The 21,455-nt window shown below is 63.4% G+C and overlaps 1 protein-coding gene across 1 annotated transcript in view; it reads left to right on the forward strand.

Moving 5' to 3' along the window:
• The window catches only part of CHD3 (chromodomain helicase DNA binding protein 3), a 61,772-nt gene that overhangs the window by 6,149 nt on the left and 34,168 nt on the right, over positions 1-21,455 (forward strand). The window contains 13 exon segments of the mRNA XM_064737430.1: positions 2,965-3,083; positions 3,928-4,116; positions 5,160-5,284; positions 5,815-6,095; positions 7,304-7,434; positions 9,141-9,276; positions 10,350-10,528; positions 11,647-11,877; positions 14,091-14,288; positions 15,594-15,808; positions 18,502-18,633; positions 19,625-19,724; positions 20,977-21,168. Coding sequence (XP_064593500.1) covers positions 2,965-3,083; positions 3,928-4,116; positions 5,160-5,284; positions 5,815-6,095; positions 7,304-7,434; positions 9,141-9,276; positions 10,350-10,528; positions 11,647-11,877; positions 14,091-14,288; positions 15,594-15,808; positions 18,502-18,633; positions 19,625-19,724; positions 20,977-21,168 — 2,228 coding nt within the window.

Genomic DNA, 21,455 nt, shown 5'->3' on the forward strand with positions numbered 1-21,455 from the left:
CTGGCAGATGTGACACGGTGACACCTCGGTGTCAGCAGAGCGGCGGCGGGGACAGCCCGGGCCGTGACACGGATGCGGTGTCACCGCCCCGGGGACAGGCCCGCGGGAATGGCCCCTGTCTGTCACACGGGGATGCCGGTGGCCCTCGGCCAAGGGCTTGGGAAATCCTCTGCTGGCGCTGGGGCACCGTGACACCGCCGGTGTCCCCAAGGGAGGGCAGGGAATCCTCTGCTGGGCTTGGGCACCGTGACACCGCCGGTGTCCCCAGGGGAGGGCAGGGAATCCTCTGCTGGGCTTGGGCACCGTGACACCGCCGGTGTCCCCGAGGGAGGGCAGGGAATCCTCTGCTGGCGCTCGGGCACCGTGACACCACCGGTGTCCCCAGGGCAGGGAATCCTCTGCTGGGCTTGGGCACCGTGACACCGCCGGTGTCCCCAAGGGAGGGACTGGGGAATCCTCTGCTGGGCTTGGGCACCGTGACACCGCCGGTGTCCCCGAGGCAGGGCAGGGAATCCTCTGCTGGCGTTTGGGCACTGTCACGGTGTCACCGGTGTCCCCAAGGGAGGGCAGGGAATCCTCTGCTGGCGCTGGGGCACCGTGACACCGCCGGTGTCCCCGAGGCAAGGAATGCTCTGCTGGCGTTTGGTCACCGTGACACCGCCGGTGTCCCCAAGGCAGGGCAGGGAATCCTCTGCTGGCGTTTGGTCACCGTGACACCGCCGGTGTCCCCAAGGCAGGGCAGGGAATCCTCTGCCATCATTTGGTCACTGTCACGGTGTCATCCTCTGCTGGCGCTCGGGCACCGTGACACCGCTGGTGTCCCCAAGGCAGGGCAGGGAATCCTTGCTGGGCTTGGTCACCGTGACACCGCTGGTGTCCCCAAGGCAGGGCAGGGAATCCTTTGCTGGGCTTGGTCACCGTGACACCGCCGGTGTCCCCAGGGCAGGAATCCTCTGCTGGGCTTGGGCACCGTGACACTGCCGGTGTCCCCAAGGCAGGGGATGGGGAATCCTCTGCTGGCGGGTGGGGACACTGCTGTCCCCATGGGAGGGTCAGGGAATCCTCTGCCATCGTTTGGTCACTGTCACAGTGACACCGGTGTCCCCAAGGCAGGGCAGGGAATCCTCTGCTGGCAGCTGGTGACACCTCTGTCCCCATGTGAGAGCTGGGGAGTGTCACGGTGTCACTGCTGTCCCCAGAGTGAGAGCTGGGGAATGCTCTGCCATTGGTTGGTCACTGTCACGGTGTCACCAGTGCTTGGTCACTGTCACGGTGACACCACCGGTGTCCCCAAGCGAGGGACTGGGGAATCCTCTGCTGGCGGCTGGGGACACCGCTGTCCCCATGGGAGGGTCAGGGAATGCTCTGCCATCATTTGATCACTGTCACGGTGTCACCAGTGCTTGGTCACTGTCACAGTGTCACCGGTGTCCCCAAGGGAGGGCAGGGAATCCTCTGCTGGCGCTGGGGACACCGCTGTCCCCATGGGAGGGTCAGGGAATGCTCTGCCATCATTTGATCATTGTCACGGTGTCACCGGTGTCCCCAAGGCAGGGCAGGGAATCCTCTGCTGGCGCTCAGGCACTGTCACGGTGTCACCGGTGTCCCCAAGGGAGGGCAGGGAATCCTCTGCCATCCATCAGTCACTGTCACGGTGTCCCCAGTGCTTGGTCAGTGTCACAGTGTCACTGCTGTCCCCAAGCGAGGGCTCGGGGAATCCTCTGACAGCAGCTGGGGACACCGCTGTCCCCATGGGAGGGTCAGGGAATGCTCTGCCATCATTTGATCACTATCACGGTGTCACCAGTGCTTGGTCACTGTCACAGTGTCACCGGTGTCCCCATGGGAGGGTCAGGGAATCCTCTGCCATCTCTTGGTCACTGTCACGGTGTCACCGCTGTCCCCTGGGCTGAGCCCTTTGGGAATCCTCTGCCATCCATCAGTCACTGTCACAGTGTCACTGCTGCTGTCCCCAGAGTGAGAGCTGGGGAATGCTCTGCCATCATTTGGTCACTGTCACGGTGACACTGCTGTCCCCTGGGCCCAGTGGCTGGGAAATCCTCTGCCATCCATCAGTCAGTGTCACAGTGTCACTGCTGTCCCCAGAGTGAGAGGTGGGGAATCCTTTGCCGTCATTTGGTCGCTGTCACAGTGTCACCGGTGTTTGGTCACTGTTGTGGTGACACTGCTGTCCCCATGTGAGGGTCAGGGAATCCTCTGCTAGTGTTTGGTTGCTGTGATGGTGACACTGCTGTCCCCTGTCCCCATTCTGTCTCCACCCTGACCTTGTCCCTGTCCCCATCCCATCCCCATCCCTGTCCCATCCCTGTCCCCGTCCTGCCCCATCCCTGTCCCCGTGTCCCAAGGCTGATCTCCCCGTGTCCCCATCCTGTCCCCAAGGCTGATGTCCCCGTGTCCCCATGGCTGATGTCCCCGTGTCCCCGTGGCTGATGTCCCCATTCATGGTCCCCCCCGTGGCTGATGTCCCACATGGCTGATGTCCTTCCGTGTCCCCATGGCTGATGTCCCCATGGCTGATGTCCCCGTGTCCCCATCGTGTCCCCATGGCTGATGTCCCCATCCTGTCCCCATGGCTGATGTCCCCGTGGCTGATGTCCCCGTGTCCCCGTGGCTGATGTCCCCACCGTGTCCCCATGGCTGATGTCCCCATGGCTGATGTCCCCGTGTCCCCATGGCTGATGTCCCCGTGTCCCCATGGCTGATGTCCCCGTGTCCCCATCCTGTCCTGTCCCCGTGGCTGATGTCCCCGTGTCCCCGTGGCTGATGTCCCCATCCTGTCCCCATGGCTGATGTCCCCGTGTCCCCATCCTGTCCCCATGGCTGATGTCCCCGTGGCTGATGTCCCCACCGTGTCCCCGTGGCTGATGTCCCCATGGCTGATGTCCCCACCGTGTCCCCGTGGCTGATGTCCCCGTGGCTGATGTCCCCACCGTGTCCCCGCAGATGGTGACGAGGAGCTGCTGCGCGGCCTCGAGGGGGCGCTGGGGGTGAAGAAGAAGAAAAGGGGCCCCCGGAAACAGAAGGAAAACAAACCCGGGAAACCCCGGAAACGGAAAAAACTGGTGGGTGCTGCTGGGACAGGGATGGGGACACTGGGTGGGGACACTGGGTAGGGACAGGGACAGGGACAGGGATGGGGACAGGGTTTGGGGACAGGGACAGGGATGGGGACACTGGGTGGGACAGGGATGGGGACACTGGGTAGGGACAGGGACAGGGATGGGGACAGGGTTTGGGGACAGGGACAGGGGATGGGGACAGTGGGTGGGATCAGGTACAGGTGACAGGGTTTGGGGACAGGTGACAGCGTCTGTTCCCAATGGATGGGGTTAGGGACAGGTGACAGGGTCTTGGGACAGGTGACAGAGTTTGGGGACAGGTGACAGGGTCTTGGGACAGGTGACAGGGTGTGGGCACAGGTGATGGTTTGGGGGTGGCTGATGGGGGGTCTTTGGGATGACTGATGGGGTTCTGAGGGTGCCTGACAGGGACAGGGTGTGACTGAGGAGGGCTCTCAGGGTCACTGACACTTTTGGGTATTTTTGGGGTATTTTTGGGGTGGTTTAAGGTGGTTTTGGGTTCCCCAGGTGAGCGAGGATGAGCTGGAGTCCGAGAGGGACGAGTGCCAGCGCGAGGAGTACCGGGAGTGGCTCAGGGTCACTGAATGGGGCTCTCAGGGTCACCGAGGGGGGCTCTCAGGGTCACTGACAGTTTTGGGGTATTTTAGGGATATTTTTGGGTTCCCCAGGTGAGCGAGGATGAGCTGGAGTCCGAGCAGGACGAGTACCAGCGCGAGGAGTGCTGGGAGTGGCTCAGGGCTCTCAGGGTCACTGACAGTTCTGGGGTATTTTGGGGTGGTTTTGGGGGTATTTTGGGGTATTTTAGGGATATTTTTGGGTTCCCCAGGTGAGCGAGGATGAGCTGGAATCAGAGAGGGACGAGTACCAGCGCGAGGAGTACCGGGAGAAGTCGGAGAGCGGCGGCAGCGACTCGGGCGGGGCGGCGCGCAAGCGGCGGCGGAAGCACCGCGAGAAGAAGGAGAAGAAAACCAAGAGGAGGAAAAAGGCCGACGATGAGGGGGGGCAGAAGGTCAAGGTGCGGCCTGGGGGGGGTCCCCGACACCTTTTGGGGTCCCATCACCTGTGTGGGGTCCTCATGGGGGTTCTGTCGCTCTGTGGGGTCTTCATGGGGGTCCCAACACTTGTGGGGGGTCCTCATCGGGGTCTCAACACCCTTTGGGGGGTCCTTATGGGGATCCCGACACCTTTTGGGGTCCCATCACCTGTGTGGGGTCCTCAATGAGGTCCAAAACTTTTTGGGGAAGTTCTGTTGCTGTGTGGGGTCATCATGGGGGTCCCATCACCTTTGTGGGGTTCTCGTGGGGTCCCAACACCTTTGGGGTTCTGTCACTTGTGGGGTCCTCATGGGGGTCCCATCACCCACTTGGGACTTTCAGGGGCCCCCACAGGTGATGTGTTTCCTTCTCTTCATCTCTGTTCCTGGTGTTTGTCCCCATCCTGATGTCCCCTGGTGTCCCCGATGTCCCTCTGATGTCCCCATGTCCCCCTGGTGTCCCCCGGTGTCCCTGATGTCCCCCTGGTGTCCCCCATGTCCCTCTGATGTCCCGGTGTCCCTGATGTCCCCCTGGTGTCTCCCATGTCCCCCTGTGTCCCCCTATGTCCCCCTGGTGTCCCTTTGTGCCCCCCTGATGTCCCCCTGATGTCCCCCGTGTCCCCCTGATGTCCCCATGTCCCCCATGTCCCCCATATCCCCCTGTCCCCCCCTGTTCCCCTGGTGTCCACCATGTCCCCCTGTCCCCCTGGTGTCCCCCTGGTGTCCCTGATGTCCCCCATGTCCCCCTACTGTCCCCATGTCCCCCTGCTGTCCCCCCCTGTCCCTCTACTGTCCCCATGTCCCCCTGTTCCCTGGTGTCCCCCTGCTGTCCCCTGTCCCCCTGCTGTCCCCATGCCCCCTGTCCCCCCGGTGTCCCCCTACTGTCCCCATGTCCCCCTGTCCCCCTGCTGTCCCCATGTCCCCCTGTCCCCCTGCTGTCCCCATGTCCCCATGTCCCCCCCTCGTGTCCCCATGCCCCCCTGTCCCCATGCCCCCTGTCCCCCCGGTGTCCCTGTCCCCTGCAGGCGGTGGAGCAGAAATCCTCGGCGCAGCTCCTGGGGGCCTGGGGGCTGGAGGACGTTGACCACGTGTTCACCGAGGAGGATTATCACACCCTCACCAACTACAAGGCCTTCAGCCAGTTCATGAGGTGGGCTGGGGGTCCTGGGGGTCCCTCTGGGTGTTTGGGGGGGTCCTGGGGGTCCCTCTGGGTGTTTGGGGGGGTCCTGGGGGTCCCTCTGGGTGTTTGAGAGGGTTCTGAGTGACCCCAGGGCCATCCTGAGTGACCCTGGCCCACCCCCTCACCCTTTCCCCCTCACCCTTTCCCCCTCACCCTTTCCCCCCTCACCCTTTCCCCCTCACCCTTTCCCCCTCACCCTTTACCCCTCACCCTTTCCCCTCACCCTTTGCCCCTCACCCTTTCCCCCCTCACCCTTTCCCCCCTCACCCTTTCCCCCTCACCCTTTCCCCCCTCACCCTTTGCCCCTCACCCTTTCCCCCTCATCCTTTCCCCCTCACCCTTTACCCCCTCACCCTTTCCCCCCTCACCCTTTGCCCCTCCCCCTTTGCCCCTCACCCTTTCCCATTCCCCCCTCACTCTTTCTCCCTCTCCCTTTGCCCCTCACCCTTTCCCCCTCACCCTTTCCCCCCTCACCCTTTGCCCCCTCTCTCTCCCCACAGGCCCCTGATAGCCAAGAAGAACCCCAAGATCCCCATGTCCAAGATGATGACCATCCTGGGCGCCAAGTGGAGGGAGTTCAGCGCCAACAACCCCTTCAAGGGCTCGGCGGCCGCCGTGGCCGCGGCTGCAGCGGCTGCAGCGGCCGCCGTGGCCGAGCAGGTGTCGGCAGCCGTGGCCAGCGTGGGCCCCGAGGCGCCGCCGCCGCCACAGCCACAGGGACAGGGACAGGGACAGGGACAGGGACTGCCCCTGCGCAAGGCCAAGACCAAGGAGGGAAAAGGTGGGGACCCCTCTTCAACCTGGGCATTGAGGGGTTTTGGGGTGTTGGGGGGGATTGGGGTAGCCCTGGGGGTGTGAGGGTTTGGGGGGTTTGGGGGTACCCCAAGGCGCCGCCACAGCCACAGCCCTTGTGCAAAGCCAAGACCAAGGAGGGAAAAGGTGGGGACCCCTGCCCAGCTTTGGGGATTTTGGGGTGTTGGGGTGTTTGGGGGTACCCCCGAGGCGCCGCCACCGCCACAGCCGCCCCTGTGCAAGGCCAAAACCAAGGAGGGAAAATGTGGGGACCCCTCATTGGGCTTTGAGGGGTTTGGAGTTTGGGGGGTTTGGGGTTTTGGGGTGCCCCCAAGGCACCGCCATAGGCACAGGCACAGCCCCTGTGCAAAGCCAAGACCAAGGAGGGAAAAGGTGGGGAGACCCCTCCTCAGCTTTGGGGGAGTTTGGGGGATTTGGGGTTTGGGGTGCCCCCAAGGCGCTGCCACAGGCACAGCCCCTGTACAAGGCCAAGACCAAGGAGGGGAAAGGTGGGGACCCCTGCCCGGCTTTGGGGGTGTTGGGGGGTTTGGGGGTACCCCCTGGGGATGTGGGGTCACCCTTGGGTGGTTCAGGTGTTGGAGATTGGGGGGTTTGGGGAGTTACGGGGGAAATTTGGGGGTCTCTGGGGTGGTTTGGGGGTTTCTGGGGTGGTTTAGGGTCCCTGTGATGATTTAGGGGATCCTAGGATGTTTTGGGGTCCCTGAGATGGTTTTGGGGGGGTCCCTGTGATGGTTTGGGGGGGTCCCTGTGTTGGTTTTGGGGTCCTTGTGATGGTTTTGGGGGGTCCCTGTGTTGGTTTTGGGGTCCCTGTGATGGTTTGGGGGGGTTCCCTGTGTTGGTTTTGGGGTCCCTGTGTTGGTTTGGGGTCCCTGAGATGGTTTTGGGGGGGTCCCTGTGTTGGTTTTGGCCCCCCCCGGTCAGTTTGGGGGGTCCCTGTGTTGGTTTTGGGGTCCCTGTGTTGGTTTTGGGTCCCTGTGTTGGTTTTGGGGTCCCTGTGTTGGTTTTGGGGTCCCTGTGTTGGTTTTGGGGGGTCCCTGTGTTGGCTTTGGGCCCCCCCGGTCAGTTTGGGGCTTCTCTGGTCAGTTTGGGGTCTCTGTGTTGGTTTTGGGGTCCCTGTGATGGTTTTGGGGTCTCTGTGATGGTTTGGGGGGGTCCCTGAGCCACACTGCCCCCCAGGCCCCGGGCACAAGAAGCGCAGCAAGAGCCCACGGGTGCCCGAGCTGAAGAGGAAGATGAAGGGCAGGAAGATGGCGCCGCTCAAGATCAAACTGGGAGTGCTGGGAGGGAAACGCAAGAAGAGCAGCTCGGTGAGGGACACTGGGGACACTGGGGATACTGGGGATACTGGGGGATACTGGGGACACTGGGGATACTGGGGTTACTGGGAGCACTGGGGGACACTGGGGGACAGGGCAGGGAGCACTGGGGGATACTGGGGATACTGGGTTACTGGGGACACTGGGGGTACTGGGGACACTGGGGACACTGGGGATACTGCTGGATACTGGGGATACTGGGGATACTGGGGGTACTGGGGATACTGGGGATACTGGGGGATACTGGGGGCACTGGGGATACTGGGGGACACTGGGAGCACTGGGGATATTGGGGACACTGGGGACACTGGGGATACTGGGGACACTGGGGACACTGGGGACACTGGGGGACACTGGGGATACTGGGGATACTGGGGACACTGGGGACACTGGGGGACACTGGGGACACTGGGGATACTGGGGGACACTGGGGATACTGGGGGCACTGGGGATACTGGGGGTACTGGGGACACTGGGGACACTGGGGATACTGGGAACACTGGGGACACTGGGGGTTACTGGGACACTGGGGGGCACTGGGGACACTGGGGATACTGGAGGGACACTGGGGACACTGGGGATACTGGGGACACTGGGGATACTGGGGATACTGGGGACACTGGGGGACACTGGGGACACTGTGGACACTGGGGGTACTGGGGGGACACTGGGGGGATACTGGGGATACTGGGGGACACTGGGGACACTGGGGACACTGGGGACACTGGGGGATACTGGGGACACTGGGGATACTGGGGACACTGGGGGATACTGGGGACACTGGGGATACTGGGGACACTGGGGGCACTGGGGATACTGGGGATACTGGGGGCACTGGGGAGACTGGGGGACACTGGGGGACACTGGGGACACTGGGGACACTGGGACTTGAGGGGACATTGGAGATACTGGGGATACTGGGGATACTGGGGGCACTGGGGATACTGGGGGATACTGGGGATACTGGGGACACTGGGGGTACTGGGGGCACTGGGGACACTGGGGGCACTGGGGATACTGGGGGACACTGGGGGTACTGGGGATACTGTGGGTTACTGGGGGCACTGGGGATACTGGGGACACTGGGGACACTGGGGACACTGGGGACACTGGGGATACTGGGGGACACTGGGGATACTGGGGGCACTGGGGATACTGGGAGTGTTGGGGACACTGGGGGCACTGGGGATACTGGGGACACTGGGGAACACTGGGGGATACTGGGGGACACTGGGGACACTGGGGGTACTGGGGACACTGGGAATACTGGGGGACACTGGGGATACTGGGGGACACTGGGGATACTGGGGACACTGGGGGGATACTGGGGGGACACTGGGGGTACTGGGGACACTGGGGATACTGGGGGACACTGGGAGCACTGGGGGACAAGGCAGGGAGCACTGGGAGCACTGGGGACACTGAGTGGGCACACCCAGCGATAGGGACACTGAGGATGGGCACGTGGGATGGGGCACTTGTCCATCTGTGTCCTGATGTCCCCCCCTGTCCCCTGCTGTCCCCTCTGTCCCCAATGTCCCCAATGTCCCCTGTTATTCCCCACTGTCCCCAATGTCCCCTGCTGTCCCTGCTGTCCCCGCTGTCCCCACTGTCCCCAATGTCCCCAATGTCCCCTGTTATCCCCCTGTCCCCTCTGTCCCCAATGTCCCCAATGTCCCCGCTGTCCCCGTGCGCAGAGCGAGGACGCCGGCGAGGCCGAGGAGGACTCTGACGCCGAGAGCCCGGGGGTGCTGGGGGCCGCCCCCCGCCCCGACCCCGCCACGCGCCTCAAGAAGCTCAAACGGGGCCGCCCCGGCCGCAAGAAGAAGAAGGGTGAGTGTCCCCAAGTGTCCCCGAGTGTCCCTGGCTGTCCCCGAGTGTCCCCAGGTGTATCTGGGTGTACCTGGGTGTCCCTGAGTGTCCCGAGTGTCCCCAGGTGTATCTGGGTTCCCTGAGTGTCCCTGAGTGTCCCGAGTGTCCCCAGGTGTATCTGGTGTCCCCGGGTGTCCTCGGGTGTCCCTGAGTGTCCCTGAGGTGTCCCCGGGTGTACCTGGGTGTCCCTGAGTGTCCCTGGGTGTCCCTGAGTGTCCCTGAGGTGTCCCCGGGTGTACCTGGGTGTCCCCCGGGTGTCCCTGAGTGTCCCCAGGTATATCTGCGTGTCCCCGAGTGTCCCCAAGCATCCCCGAGTGTCCCCAAGCATTCCTGAGTGCCCCCGAGTGTCCCCATCCCTGTCCCCACATCCCCATTGCCTCCCACACCCTCTGAGGGGGTGTGGTGGCAGCAGTGACAGCAGTGACAAGGTGACAAAGGTGACAGCAGTGACAGTGACAGCAGAGACAGCCCTGTCGCTGTCCCCAGTTCCCCCAGTGTCCCCATCCCCAATTTCCCCATCCCTGTCCCCAGTTCTCCCAGTGTCCCCCACACCCTCTGAGCCCCTGCGGGCACGGTGACAGCAGTGGCAGCAGTGACCAGGTGACAAAGGTGACAGCAGTGACAGAGTGACAGCAGTGACAGCCATGTCCCCGTCCCCATCCCCAGTGTCCCCATGTCCCCATGTCCCCATCCCTGTCCCCAGTGCCTCCATTGCCCCCCACACGCTCTGAGGGGGCTGGGTGGCCGCAGTGACAGCAGTGACAGCAGTGACAGGGTGACAAAGGTGACAAAGGTGACAGCAGTGACAGCCATGTCCCCGTCCCCATCCCCAGTGTCCCCATGTCCCCATCCCTGTCCCCAGTTCCCCCCACACCTTCTGAAGGGTGCAGTGACAGGGGTGACAAGGTAACAAAGGTGCCAGCGGTGCCAGCAGTGCCAGGGTGCCAGCAGTGCCAGGATGCCAGCAGTGACCAGGTGCCAGCGGTGCCAGCAGTGCCAGGGTGCCAGCCGTGTCCCCGTGTGTGTCCCCGCAGGGCCGGGCCCCGAGGAGGAGGGCGATGGCTACGAGACCGACCACCAGGATTACTGCGAGGTGTGCCAGCAGGGCGGGGAGATCATCCTGTGCGACACCTGCCCGCGCGCCTACCACCTGGTGTGCCTGGACCCCGAGCTGGACCGCGCGCCCGAGGGCCGCTGGAGCTGCCCCCACTGCGTGAGTGCCGGGCTGGGGGGGATTGGGGGCACTGGGGGGCACTGGGGGGCAATGGGGGCACTGGGGGGGACCCCGAGCTGGACCGCGCGCCCGAGGGCCGCTGGAGCTGCCCCCACTGCGTGAGTGCCGGCTGGGGGCACTGGGAGCACTGGGGGGCACTGGGGGGGCACTGGGGGCATCCCGAGGGCCGCTGGAGCTGCCCCCACTGCGTGAGTGCCGGGCTGGGGGGGATTGGGGGGCACTGGGGGCACTGGGGGCACTGGGGGCATCCCGAGGGGTGCTGGAGCTGCCCCCACTGCGTGAGCGCCGGGCTGGGGGCACTGGGGGGCAATGGGGGCACTGGGGGGCACTGGGGGCATCCCGAGGGGCGCTGGAGCTGCCCCCACTGCTGAGTGCCGGCTGGGGGCGCTGGGGGGCACTGGGAGGGACTGGGGGGCACTGGGAGGGGAATGGGGCCACTGGGGGGGGAATGGGGGGCACTGGGAGGGACTGGGAGGCACTGAGGGCATCCTGGAGGGGGTTTAGTGGGACCTGGGAGGGGGTTAGGGGGGATTGGGGGCACTGGGAGGGGGCTGGGGGTCACTGGGGCATCCTGGGGGGGGTCTAGGGGCATCCTGAGGCACTAGGGGGCACTGGGGGCACTGGGAGGGGGGGACTGGGGAAGACTGTGAGGCATCCTGTAGGGACTGGGACAATGTTGGGGCTGTTTTGGGGCCATTCCCTGGAGATTTGTGTGTCCCTGGCTGTTTTGGGGTCATTCCCTGGCAGTTTGGGGTCTCCAGGGCTGTTTTGGGGTCATTCCCTGATGTTTTTGGGTCTCCAGGGGCTGTTTTGGGGCCATTCCCTGTCAGTTTGGGGTCTCCAGGGGCTGTTTTGGGGTCATTCCCTGGCAGTTTGGGGTCTCCAGGGGCAGTTTTGGGGTCATTCCCTGGTGTTTTGGGGTCATTCCCTGGCGTTTTTGGGTCTCCAGGGGCTGTTTTGGGGTCATTCCCTGGTGTTTTTGGGTCTCCAGGGGCTGTTTTGGGGTCATTCCCTGATGTTTTTGGGTCTCCAGGGGCAGTTTTGGGGTCATTCCCTGGTGTTTTGGTGTCACCCCTCTGACCCCGGTGTGTCCCCAGGAGAAGGAGGGCGTGCAGTGGGAGGCCAAGGAGGAGGAGGAGGAGGAGGAAGAGGAGGAGGAGGAGGGCGAGAAGGAGGAGGAGGACGATCACATGGAGTACTGCCGCGTGTGCAAGGACGGCGGCGAGCTGCTGTGCTGCGACGCCTGCGTGTCCTCGTACCACATCCACTGCCTGAACCCGCCGCTGCCCGAGGTCCCCAACGGCGAGTGGCTCTGTCCCCGCTGCACGGTATGGGGACACCGAGGGGACACTGTGGGGACACTGAGGGGACATTGGGGACATGGGGACACTGGGGACATTGGGGCTGTGGTGTCCTCGTACCACATCCACTGCCTGAACCCGCCGCTGCCCGAGGTCCCCAACGGCGAGTGGCTCTGTCCCCGCTGCACGGTATGGGGACATGGGGACACTGAGGGGACACTGGGGACAGCAGGGACATTGGGGCTGTGGTGTGCTCGTACCACATCCACTGCCTGAACCCGCCCCTGCCCGAGGTCCCCAACGGCGAGTGGCTCTGTCCCCGCTGCACGGTGAGGGACACTGGGACACTGAGGGGACAGTGGGGACATTGGGGACATTGGGGACATGGGGACATTGGGGACATGGGGGCTGTGGTGTGCTCGTACCACATCCACTGCCTGAACCCGCCGCTGCCCGAGGTCCCCAACGGCGAGTGGCTCTGTCCCCGCTGCACGGTATGGGGACACCGAGGGGACATGGGGACACTGTGGGGACATTGGGGACATGGGGACACTGGGGACAGCAGGGACATTGGGGCTGTGGTGTGCTCGTACCACATCCACTGCCTGAACCCGCCGCTGCCCGAGGTCCCCAACGGCGAGTGGCTCTGTCCCCGCTGCACGGTGAGGGGACATGGGGGACATTGGGGACACTGGGGACATTGGGGGCACCGGGGGTGTGAGGGACATGGGACATTGGGGACATTGGGGCTGTGGTGTGCTCGTACCACATCCACTGCCTGAACCCGCCCCTGCCCGAGGTCCCCAACGGCGAGTGGCTCTGTCCCCGCTGCACGGTGAGGGGACACTGGGACACTGAGGGGACATGGGGACACCGGGGGTGTGAGGGACATGGGGACATCGGGGACATTGGGGACATTGGGGACACCAGGGCCTGTGGTGTGCTCGTACCACATCCACTGCCTGAACCCGCCCCTGCCCGAGGTCCCCAACGGGGAGTGGCTCTGTCCCCGCTGCACGGTATGGGGACGTGGGGACACTGAGGGGACATTGGGGACACTGGGGACATTGGGGACATTGGGGACATTGGGGCTGTGGTGTGCTCGTACCACATCCACTGCCTGAACCCGCCCCTGCCCGAGGTCCCCAACGGCGAGTGGCTCTGTCCCCGCTGCACGGTATGGGGACATGGGGACACTGTGGGGACACTGGGGACATGGGGGCACTGAGGACATTGGGGACACTGAGGGGACATTGGGGACACTGGGGACAGCAGGGACATTGGGGACACTGGGGACAACAGGGACGTTGGGGACACTGAGGGGACATGGGGACACTGTGGGGGCACTGGGGACATTGAGGACACTGAGGGGACATTGGGGACATGGGGACATCAGGGGTGTGACGGACATCGGGACATTGGGGACACTGTGGGGATGTGGGGACACGGGAACGTATGGGGACATAGGGACATAGAAGGGTATGGCAGGACATGGGGACAATGAGGGACATAGGGGCATGTGGGGACATGGGGACACTGAGGGCTCACAGGGACACACCAGTGTCCCCAGCAGTGTCCCCAGCAGTGTCCCCATGTCCCCGCAGTGCCCGGTGCTCAAGGGCCGCGTACAGAAGATCCTGTGGGGACACTGTGGGGGGACATGGGGACACTGAGGGACATGGGGGCAGTGTCCCCAGCAGTGTCCCCAGCAGTGTCCCTGTCCCTGCTGTCCCCGCAGTGCCCGGTGCTCAAGGGCCGTGTACAGGAGATCCTGTGGGGACACTGTGGGACATAGAGGGACGTGGGGACACTGGGGGGGGACATGGGGACACTCAGGGCTCACAGGGACAGTGTCCCCATCAGTGTCCCTGTCCCTGCTGTCCCCGCAGTGCCCGGTGCTCAAGGGCCACGTACAGAAGATCCTGTGGGGACACTGTGGGGACATGGGGACATTGAGGGACATGGGGACACTGAGGGACATGGGGACACTGAGGGACATGGGGACACTCAGGGCTCACAGGGACAGTGTCCCCATCAGTGTCCCCAGCAGTGTCCCCGTGTCCCCGCAGTGCCCGGTGCTCAAGGGCCGCGTACAGAAGATCCTGTGGGGACACTGGGGGGGCATTGAGGGACATGGGGACACTGTGGGGACACTGAGGGCTCACAGGGACACACCAGTGTCCCCAGCAGTGTCCCCAGCAGTGTCCCCATCAGTGTCCCTGTCCCTGCTGTCCCTGCAGTGCCCGGTGCTCAAGGGCCGTGTCCAGAAGATCCTCTACTGGCGCTGGGGGGAGCCCCCCGCCCCCGTGGCGGCCCCGGGAGCCCCCCAGGCCCAGGAGGGGCCCCCCCAGGCCCTGCAGGGCCGCTCGGAGCGAGAGTTCTTCGTCAAGTGGGTGGGGCTGTCCTACTGGCACTGCTCCTGGATCAAGGAGCTGCAGGTACGGCACACCTGGGGCACCCCAAAATATCGGGGGGACCCCAAAATATCGGGGGGATACCCCAAAATATGGGGGGGATACCCCAAAGTATGGGGGGGCTCAGCACGGGTGGGGCTGTCCTACTGGCACTGCTCCTGGATCAAGGAGCTGCAGGTACGGCTCACCTGGGGCGCCCCAAAATATCGGGGGGGACCCCAAAAACCTGGGGGGATACCCCAAAATATGGGGCTGAACACCTGGAGGAGCTCAACTTTGAGGTGCTCCCCTCTAATTTTGGGGTGTTGTGTCTAATTTTGGGATGCTCCCCTTTAACTTTAGGGTGCCCCCTCTAACTTTAGGGTGCTCCCGCTAATTTTAGGGTGCTCCCTCTAATTTTGGGGTGATTCCCTTTAACTTTGGGGTGATTCTCTCTAACTTCAGGATTTTCCCCTCTAACTTTGGGATGCTCTGTCTAATTTCGGGATGGTTCCCTTTAACTTCGGGGTGATTCCCTTTAACTTTGGGGTACCCTCTCTAACTTTGAGCTGTCCCACTTTAACTTTGGGGTGTTCCCTATAAATTTGGGATGTCCTGTCTAACTTTGGGATGTTCTGTCTGATTTCGGGATGATTCCCTTTAACTTGGGGGTGTTTCCCATAATTCTGGGGTGATTCCCTCTAACTTTGAGCTGTCCCCCTTTAACTTTGGAGTACCCTCTCTAACTTTGGGGTGTTGCCCCTAACTTTGGCGTGATTCTCTCTAACTTTGGGGTACCCTCTCTAACTTTGGGGCGTCCTCTCTAACTTTGGGGTACCCTCTCTAACTTTGGGGTGATTCTCTCTAACTTTGGGGTGATTCTCCCTAACTTTGGGGTACCCTCTCTAACTTTGGGGTGATTCTCTCTAACTTTGGGGTGATTCTCTCTAACTTTGGGGTACCCTCTCTAACTTTGGGGTGATTCTCTCTAACTTTGGGGTGATTCTCCCTAACTTCGGGGTGCCCTCTCTAACTTTGGGGTGATTCTCCCTAACTTTGGGGCGTGCTCTCTAACTTTGGGGTGATTCTCCCTGACTTTGGGGTACCCTCTCTAACTTTGGGCTGATTCTCTCTAACTTTGGGGTACCCTCTCTAACTTTGGGGTGATTCTCCCTAACTTTGGGGTACCCTCTCTAACTTTGGGGCGTCCTCTCTAACTTTGGGGTATCCTCCCTAAATTTGGGCGTCCTCCCTAACTTTGGGGTGTTGCCCCTAACTTTGGGGTGATTCTCTCTAACTTTGGGGTACCCTCTCTAACTTTGGGGTGTCCCCTTTGATTTCGGGGCGCAGCTGGAGATCTTCCACCTGGTGATGTACCGCAACTACCAGCGCAAGAACGACATGGACGAGCCCCCTCCCCTGGACTACGGCTCCGGGGACGACGACCCCAAGAGCGAGAAACGGGGGGCAGGGGGGGACCCCCTCTTTGGGGGCATGGAGGAGCGCTTCTACCGCTATGGGATCAAGCCCGAGTGGATGACGGTGCACCGCATCATCAACCACAGGTGGGGACCTGGACCCCGAAATATCCCACCCAGGGCACCCCAAATCCCACCCAGGGCCCCCCAAATCCCATCCAGGGCACCCCAAAATATCCACCCGGGGCACCCCAAAATATCCACCCGGGGCACCCCAAAATGTCCACCCGGGGCACCCCAAAATATCCACCCAGGGCACCCCAAATATCACCCGGGGCACCCCTAAAATATCCCACCCAGGGCCCCCCAAACCCCATCCAGGGCACCCCAAAATATTCACCCGGGGAACCCCAAAATATTCCCTGGGGCGCTTTTACTGCCACTATGGCATCAAGCCCGAGTGGATGACGGTGCACCGCATCATCAACCACAGGTGGGGACCCCAAAATGTCCCCCAGGGCACCCCAAAATATCCCATCCAGGGCACCCCAAAATATCCCATCCAGGGCCCCCCAAATGCCACCTGGGGCACCCCAAATCCCACCCGGGGCACCCCAAAATATCCATCCAGGGTACCCCAAATATCCCCTGGGGCGCTTCTACCGCTACGGCATCAAGCCCGAGTGGATGACGGTGCACCGCATCATCAACCACAGGTGGGGACCCCAAAATGTCCCCCAGGGCACCCCAAAATATCCACCCGAGGCACCTCAAAATATCCACCCAGGACACCCCAAATCCCACCCAGGGCACCCCAAAATATCCCATCCAGGGCACCCCAAATCTCACCCAGGGCACCCCAAAATATCCCATCCAGGGTACCCCAAATCCCACCCAGGGCACCCCAAAATATCCATCCAGGGCACCCCAAATCCCACCCAGGGCACCCCAAAATATCCATCCAGGGCACCCCAAAATATCCACCCGGGGCACCCCAAAATGTCCACCCAGGGCACCCCAAAATATCCATCCAGGGCACCCCAAAATATCCCTCAGAGCACCCCAAAATATCCATCCAATGCACCCCAAAATATCCCCCCAGGGCACCCCAAATCCCATCCAGGGCACCCCGAAATATCCCTCAGAGCACCCCAGATCCCACCCAGGGCCCCCCAAATGCCACCTGGGGCACCCCAAATCTCATTCAGAGCACCCCAAATATCCTCCAGGGCACCCCGGAATCCCCAGGGGACAGGGGGACAGCAGTGTGGCCAAGGGCGGGTTTGGGGACATTGGTGACACCCGTGGGGACATTCCAGGCACCCCTGGGTTCCCCAAGGGCCCCCCCAGCACCCGCTGGGTTGGTCGGGCACTGTCCCCAAGTGTCCTGTGTGACACTGTCCCCAATGTCCCCTCCATGTGTCCCTGTCCCCAAGTGACCCCCTGTCCCCTCCTTGTGTCCCCACATCCTCTCCATGTCCTCACGTGACCCCGTGTCCTGTCTGTGTGTCCCTGTCCCCAGGTGACCCCGTGTCACCTCTGTGTCCCCAAGTGGCCTCATTTTCATTCCGTGTCCCCAGCTGTCCCTGTGTCCCCTCCGCGTCCCCAGGTGACCCCATGTCCTGTCCCTGTGTCCCTTCCATGTCCCCAGGTGACCCCAGTGTCCCTGCTGACCCCTGGTGGCACTTGTGTCCCTTTCAGTCCCCTGCTGTCACCCACTCGCTGGTGGCAGTGACACTCCCTGCCGTGTCCCTCGGTGCTGCTGGCTGTTCCCGTGTCCCCAGGGGTGCCCAGTGTCACCCATGGGTGCCCTGTGCCCTTGGGGACATTCAGTTGTCCCCGTGGGTGTCCCCTGGGTGCCCATTGTCCCCCTGTTGTCCCCCATTGCCCTTGGGTGCCCTGGCTGTCCCTGCTGTCCCCATGCCAGGGGTGACATGGTGCCCTGGGTGTCCCCGTGTTGTTCCCACGGTGTCCCCGCTGTCCCCACGGTGTCCCTGCTGTCCCCGCTGTCCCCAGGGTGTCCCTGTGCCCCGGGTGATGTGGTGTCCCTGCTGTCCCTGTGCCTTGGGTGACACGGTGCCCTGGCTGTCCCCTCTGTCCCCACGGTGTCCCCACTGTCCCTGTGCCCCGGGTGGCGCGGTGCCCCGGCTGTCCCCTCTGTCCCCACAATGTCCCCACTGTCCCCGTGCCCCAGGTGACACGGTGCCCTGGCTGTCCCCACATTGTCCCCATTGTCCCCGTGCCCCGGGTGACACGGTGACACAGTGCCCTGGCTGTCCCCTCTGTCCCCACGGTGTCCCCGCTGTCCCCACGGTGTCCCCGTGCCCCGGGTGACGCGGTGCCCTGGCTGTCCCTGTGCTGTCCCCGTGGTGTCCCCGTGCCACGGGTGACACGGTGACGCGTGCCCTGGCTGTCCCTGCTCTGTCCCCTCTGTCCCCGTGCCCCGGGTGACACGGTGATGCGTGCCCTGGCTGTCCCCGTGCTGTCCCCTCTGTCCCCGTGCCCCGGGTGACAGGTGCCCTGGCTGTCCCTGCTCTGTCCCCACGGTGTCCCCGTGCCCTGGGTGACGCGGTGCCCTGGCTGTCCCTGTCCCCCCGCTGTCCCCACGGTGTCCCCGTGCCCCGGGTGACGCGGTGCCCTGGCTGTCCCCGTGCTGTCCCCACGATGTCCCCGTGCTGTCCCCATGGTGTCCCCGTGCCCTGGGTGACGCGTGCCCTGGCTGTCCCCGTGCTGTCCCCGTGGTGTCCCCGTGCCGCGGGTGACACGGTGACGTGTGCCCTGGCTGTCCCCACGGTGTCCCCGTGCCGCGGGTGACACGGTGACGCGTGCCCGTGGCGCAGCGTGGACCGCAAGGGGCAGTACCACTACCTGGTGAAGTGGCGGGACCTGCCCTACGACCAGGCCACCTGGGAGGAGGACGAGATGCCCATCCCCGACTACGACCTGCACAAGCTGGCCTACTGGAAACACCGGTGAGGGGACACTGGGGACACTGGGGGGACATTGGGGACACTGGGGACACTGGGGGTACAGGGATGTGCCTACTGGAAACACCGGTGAGGGACACTGGGGACACTGGGGACACTGGGGACATTGGGGGGACATTGGGGACATTGGGGGTACAGGGATGTGCCTACTGGAAACACCGGTGAGGGACACTGGGGACAGTGGGGACACTGGGGGGACAGTGGGGACATCGAGGGGACATCGGGGTTACAGGGATGTGCCTACTGGAAACACCGGTGAGGGACACTGGGGACATTGGGGACATGGGGGGAACATTGGGGACATTGGGAGGGACGCTGGGGACACTGAGGGGACATTGGGGACATTGGGGGTACAGGGATGTGCCTGCTGGAAACACCGGGGAGGGGACATTGGGGACACTGGGGGGACACTGGGGACATTGGGGACATTGGGGGGACATTGGGGACATTGGGAGGGACACTGGGGACACTGGGGGGACATTGGGGACATTGGGGGTACAGGGATGTGCCTACTGGAAACACCGGTGAGGGACACTGGGGACACTGGGGACACTGGGGGGACACTGGGGACATTGGGCACAGTGGGGACATCGAGGGGACATCGGGGTTACAGGGATGTGCCTGCTGGAAACACCGGTGAGGGGACATCAGGGACATTGGGGGGACATTGGGGACATTGGGGACATCGGGGACATTGGGGACATCGGGGGGACATTGGGGTTACAGGGGTGTGCCTACTGGAAACACCGGTGAGGGACACTGGGGACACTGGGGGGACATTGGGGACACTGGGAGGGACACTGAGGACATCAGGGTTACAGAGTGGAAACACCGGTGAGGGACACTGGGGGGACATTGGGGGGACATTGGGGACACTGGGAGGGACACTGGGGTTGCAGGGTGTCCCCCGATGTCCCCCGGTGTCCCTGATGTCCCCTGATGTCCCCAATGTCCCCGTTGTCCCCGGTGTCCCCAGGGAGGTGTTCATGGGCGAGGACCCGGCCCAGCCGCGCCGTTACAAGAAGAAGAAGAAGGAGACGCCGGGGGAGGGACCCCCGGACTCGCCCACCAACGACGTGAGTGACCCCAAAAACTGGGGACATCCAAAGACTGGGCACCCCAAAAACTGGGCACCCCAAAAACTGGGGATCCCAAAAACTGGGGATCCCAAAAACTGGGCACCCCAAAACTGGGGATCCCAAAAACTGGGCACCCCAAACACTGGGGATCCCAAAAACTGGGGATCCCAAAAACTGGGCATCCCCAAAAACTGGGGATCCCAAAAACTGGGCACCCCAAAACTGGGCACCCCAAAAACTGGGGACACCAAAACTGGGGATCCCAAAAACTGGGGATCCCAAAAACTGGGGATCCCAAACACTGGGGATCCCAAAAACTGGGCACTCCAAAAACTGAGGATCCCAAAGACTGAGCACCCCAAACACTGGGCACCCCAAAACTGGGCATCCCAAAAACTGAAGACTGCAAAACTGGGGATCCCAAAAACTGGGCACCCCAAAACTGGGGACCCCAAAAACTGGGCATTCCCAAAAGTGGGGGAGCCTTTGGGGACATTCCTGGACACCTGAGCACCCCAAACCCGGTTCCTGTGAGCCCACCTGAGCCCTGTGACCCCTCCATCCCCACGGGGTGTCTGTGGTGGTGTGTCCCCATGGTGACAGCCGTGTCCCCCCAAACCCAGTGACAGCCGTGTCCCCTCCATCCCCACGGCCTCTCTCTGGTGCCGTGTCCCCATGTTGACAGCCGTGTCCCCCCATGTGACAGCCGTGTCCCCCCAAACCCGGTTCTGTGACACACTTGAGCCCACCAGAGCCCTGTGTCACCTCCATCCCCACGGGGTGTCTGTGGTGGCGTGTGCCCCCCAAACCCAGTTCCTGTGACCCCTCCAGCCATGTTTGGGCTCTCTGTGGTGCCGTGTCCCCCGGTGACGGCCGTGTCCCCCAAACCCGGTTCCCCTGATCCCATGTGCTCTCTCTGGTGCCGTGTCCCCTGGTGACAGCCGTGTCCCCCCAAACCCGGTTCCTGTGTCCCCTCTATCCCCACGGCCTCTCTGTGGTGCCGTGTCCCCGTGTGACGGCCGTGTCCCCCCAAACCCGGTTCCCCTGATCCCATGGGTGTCTGTGGTGCCGTGTCCCCCGGTTACAGCCATGTCCCCTCCATCCCCACGGGCTGTCTGTGGTGCCGTGTCCCCTCCATCCCCATGGCGTGTCCCCCCGGTGACAGCCGTGTCCCCCCAAACCCGGTTCCCCTGATCCCACGGGCTCTCTCTGGTGCCGTGTCCCCTCGGTGACGGCCGTGTCCCCGCAGCCCACGGTGAAGTACGAGACGCAGCCGCGCTTCATCACGGCCACGGGCGGCACGCTGCACCTGTACCAGCTGGAGGGGCTCAACTGGCTGCGCTTCTCGTGGGCGCAGAGCACCGACACCATCCTGGCCGACGAGATGGGGCTGGGCAAGACCATCCAGACCATCGTCTTCCTCTACTCGCTCTACAAGGAGGTGAGGGCGCCCGTGTGGGGCACCCGTGTGGGGCTGGGGCACCTGCGGGGCACCCGTGTGGTCACTGGGGTCACCCACGTGGGTCTGAGGGCGCCCACGTGGTCACTGGGGGCACCCATGTGGGGCTGGGGCACCTGCGGGGCACCTGTGTGGGGCTGGGGGCACCCATGTGGGGCACCTGTGTGGGGCTGGGGGCATCCATGTGGGGCTGGGGCACCTGCGGGGCACCTGTGTGGGTCTGGGGGCACCCATGTGGGTTGGGGGCACCCATGTGGGGCACCTGTGTG

The sequence above is a fragment of the Zonotrichia leucophrys genome, unplaced genomic scaffold, assembly GCF_028769735.1.
Source record: "Zonotrichia leucophrys gambelii isolate GWCS_2022_RI unplaced genomic scaffold, RI_Zleu_2.0 Scaffold_55_320004, whole genome shotgun sequence".
In the NCBI taxonomy this organism is placed as follows: Eukaryota; Metazoa; Chordata; class Aves; order Passeriformes; family Passerellidae; genus Zonotrichia; species Zonotrichia leucophrys.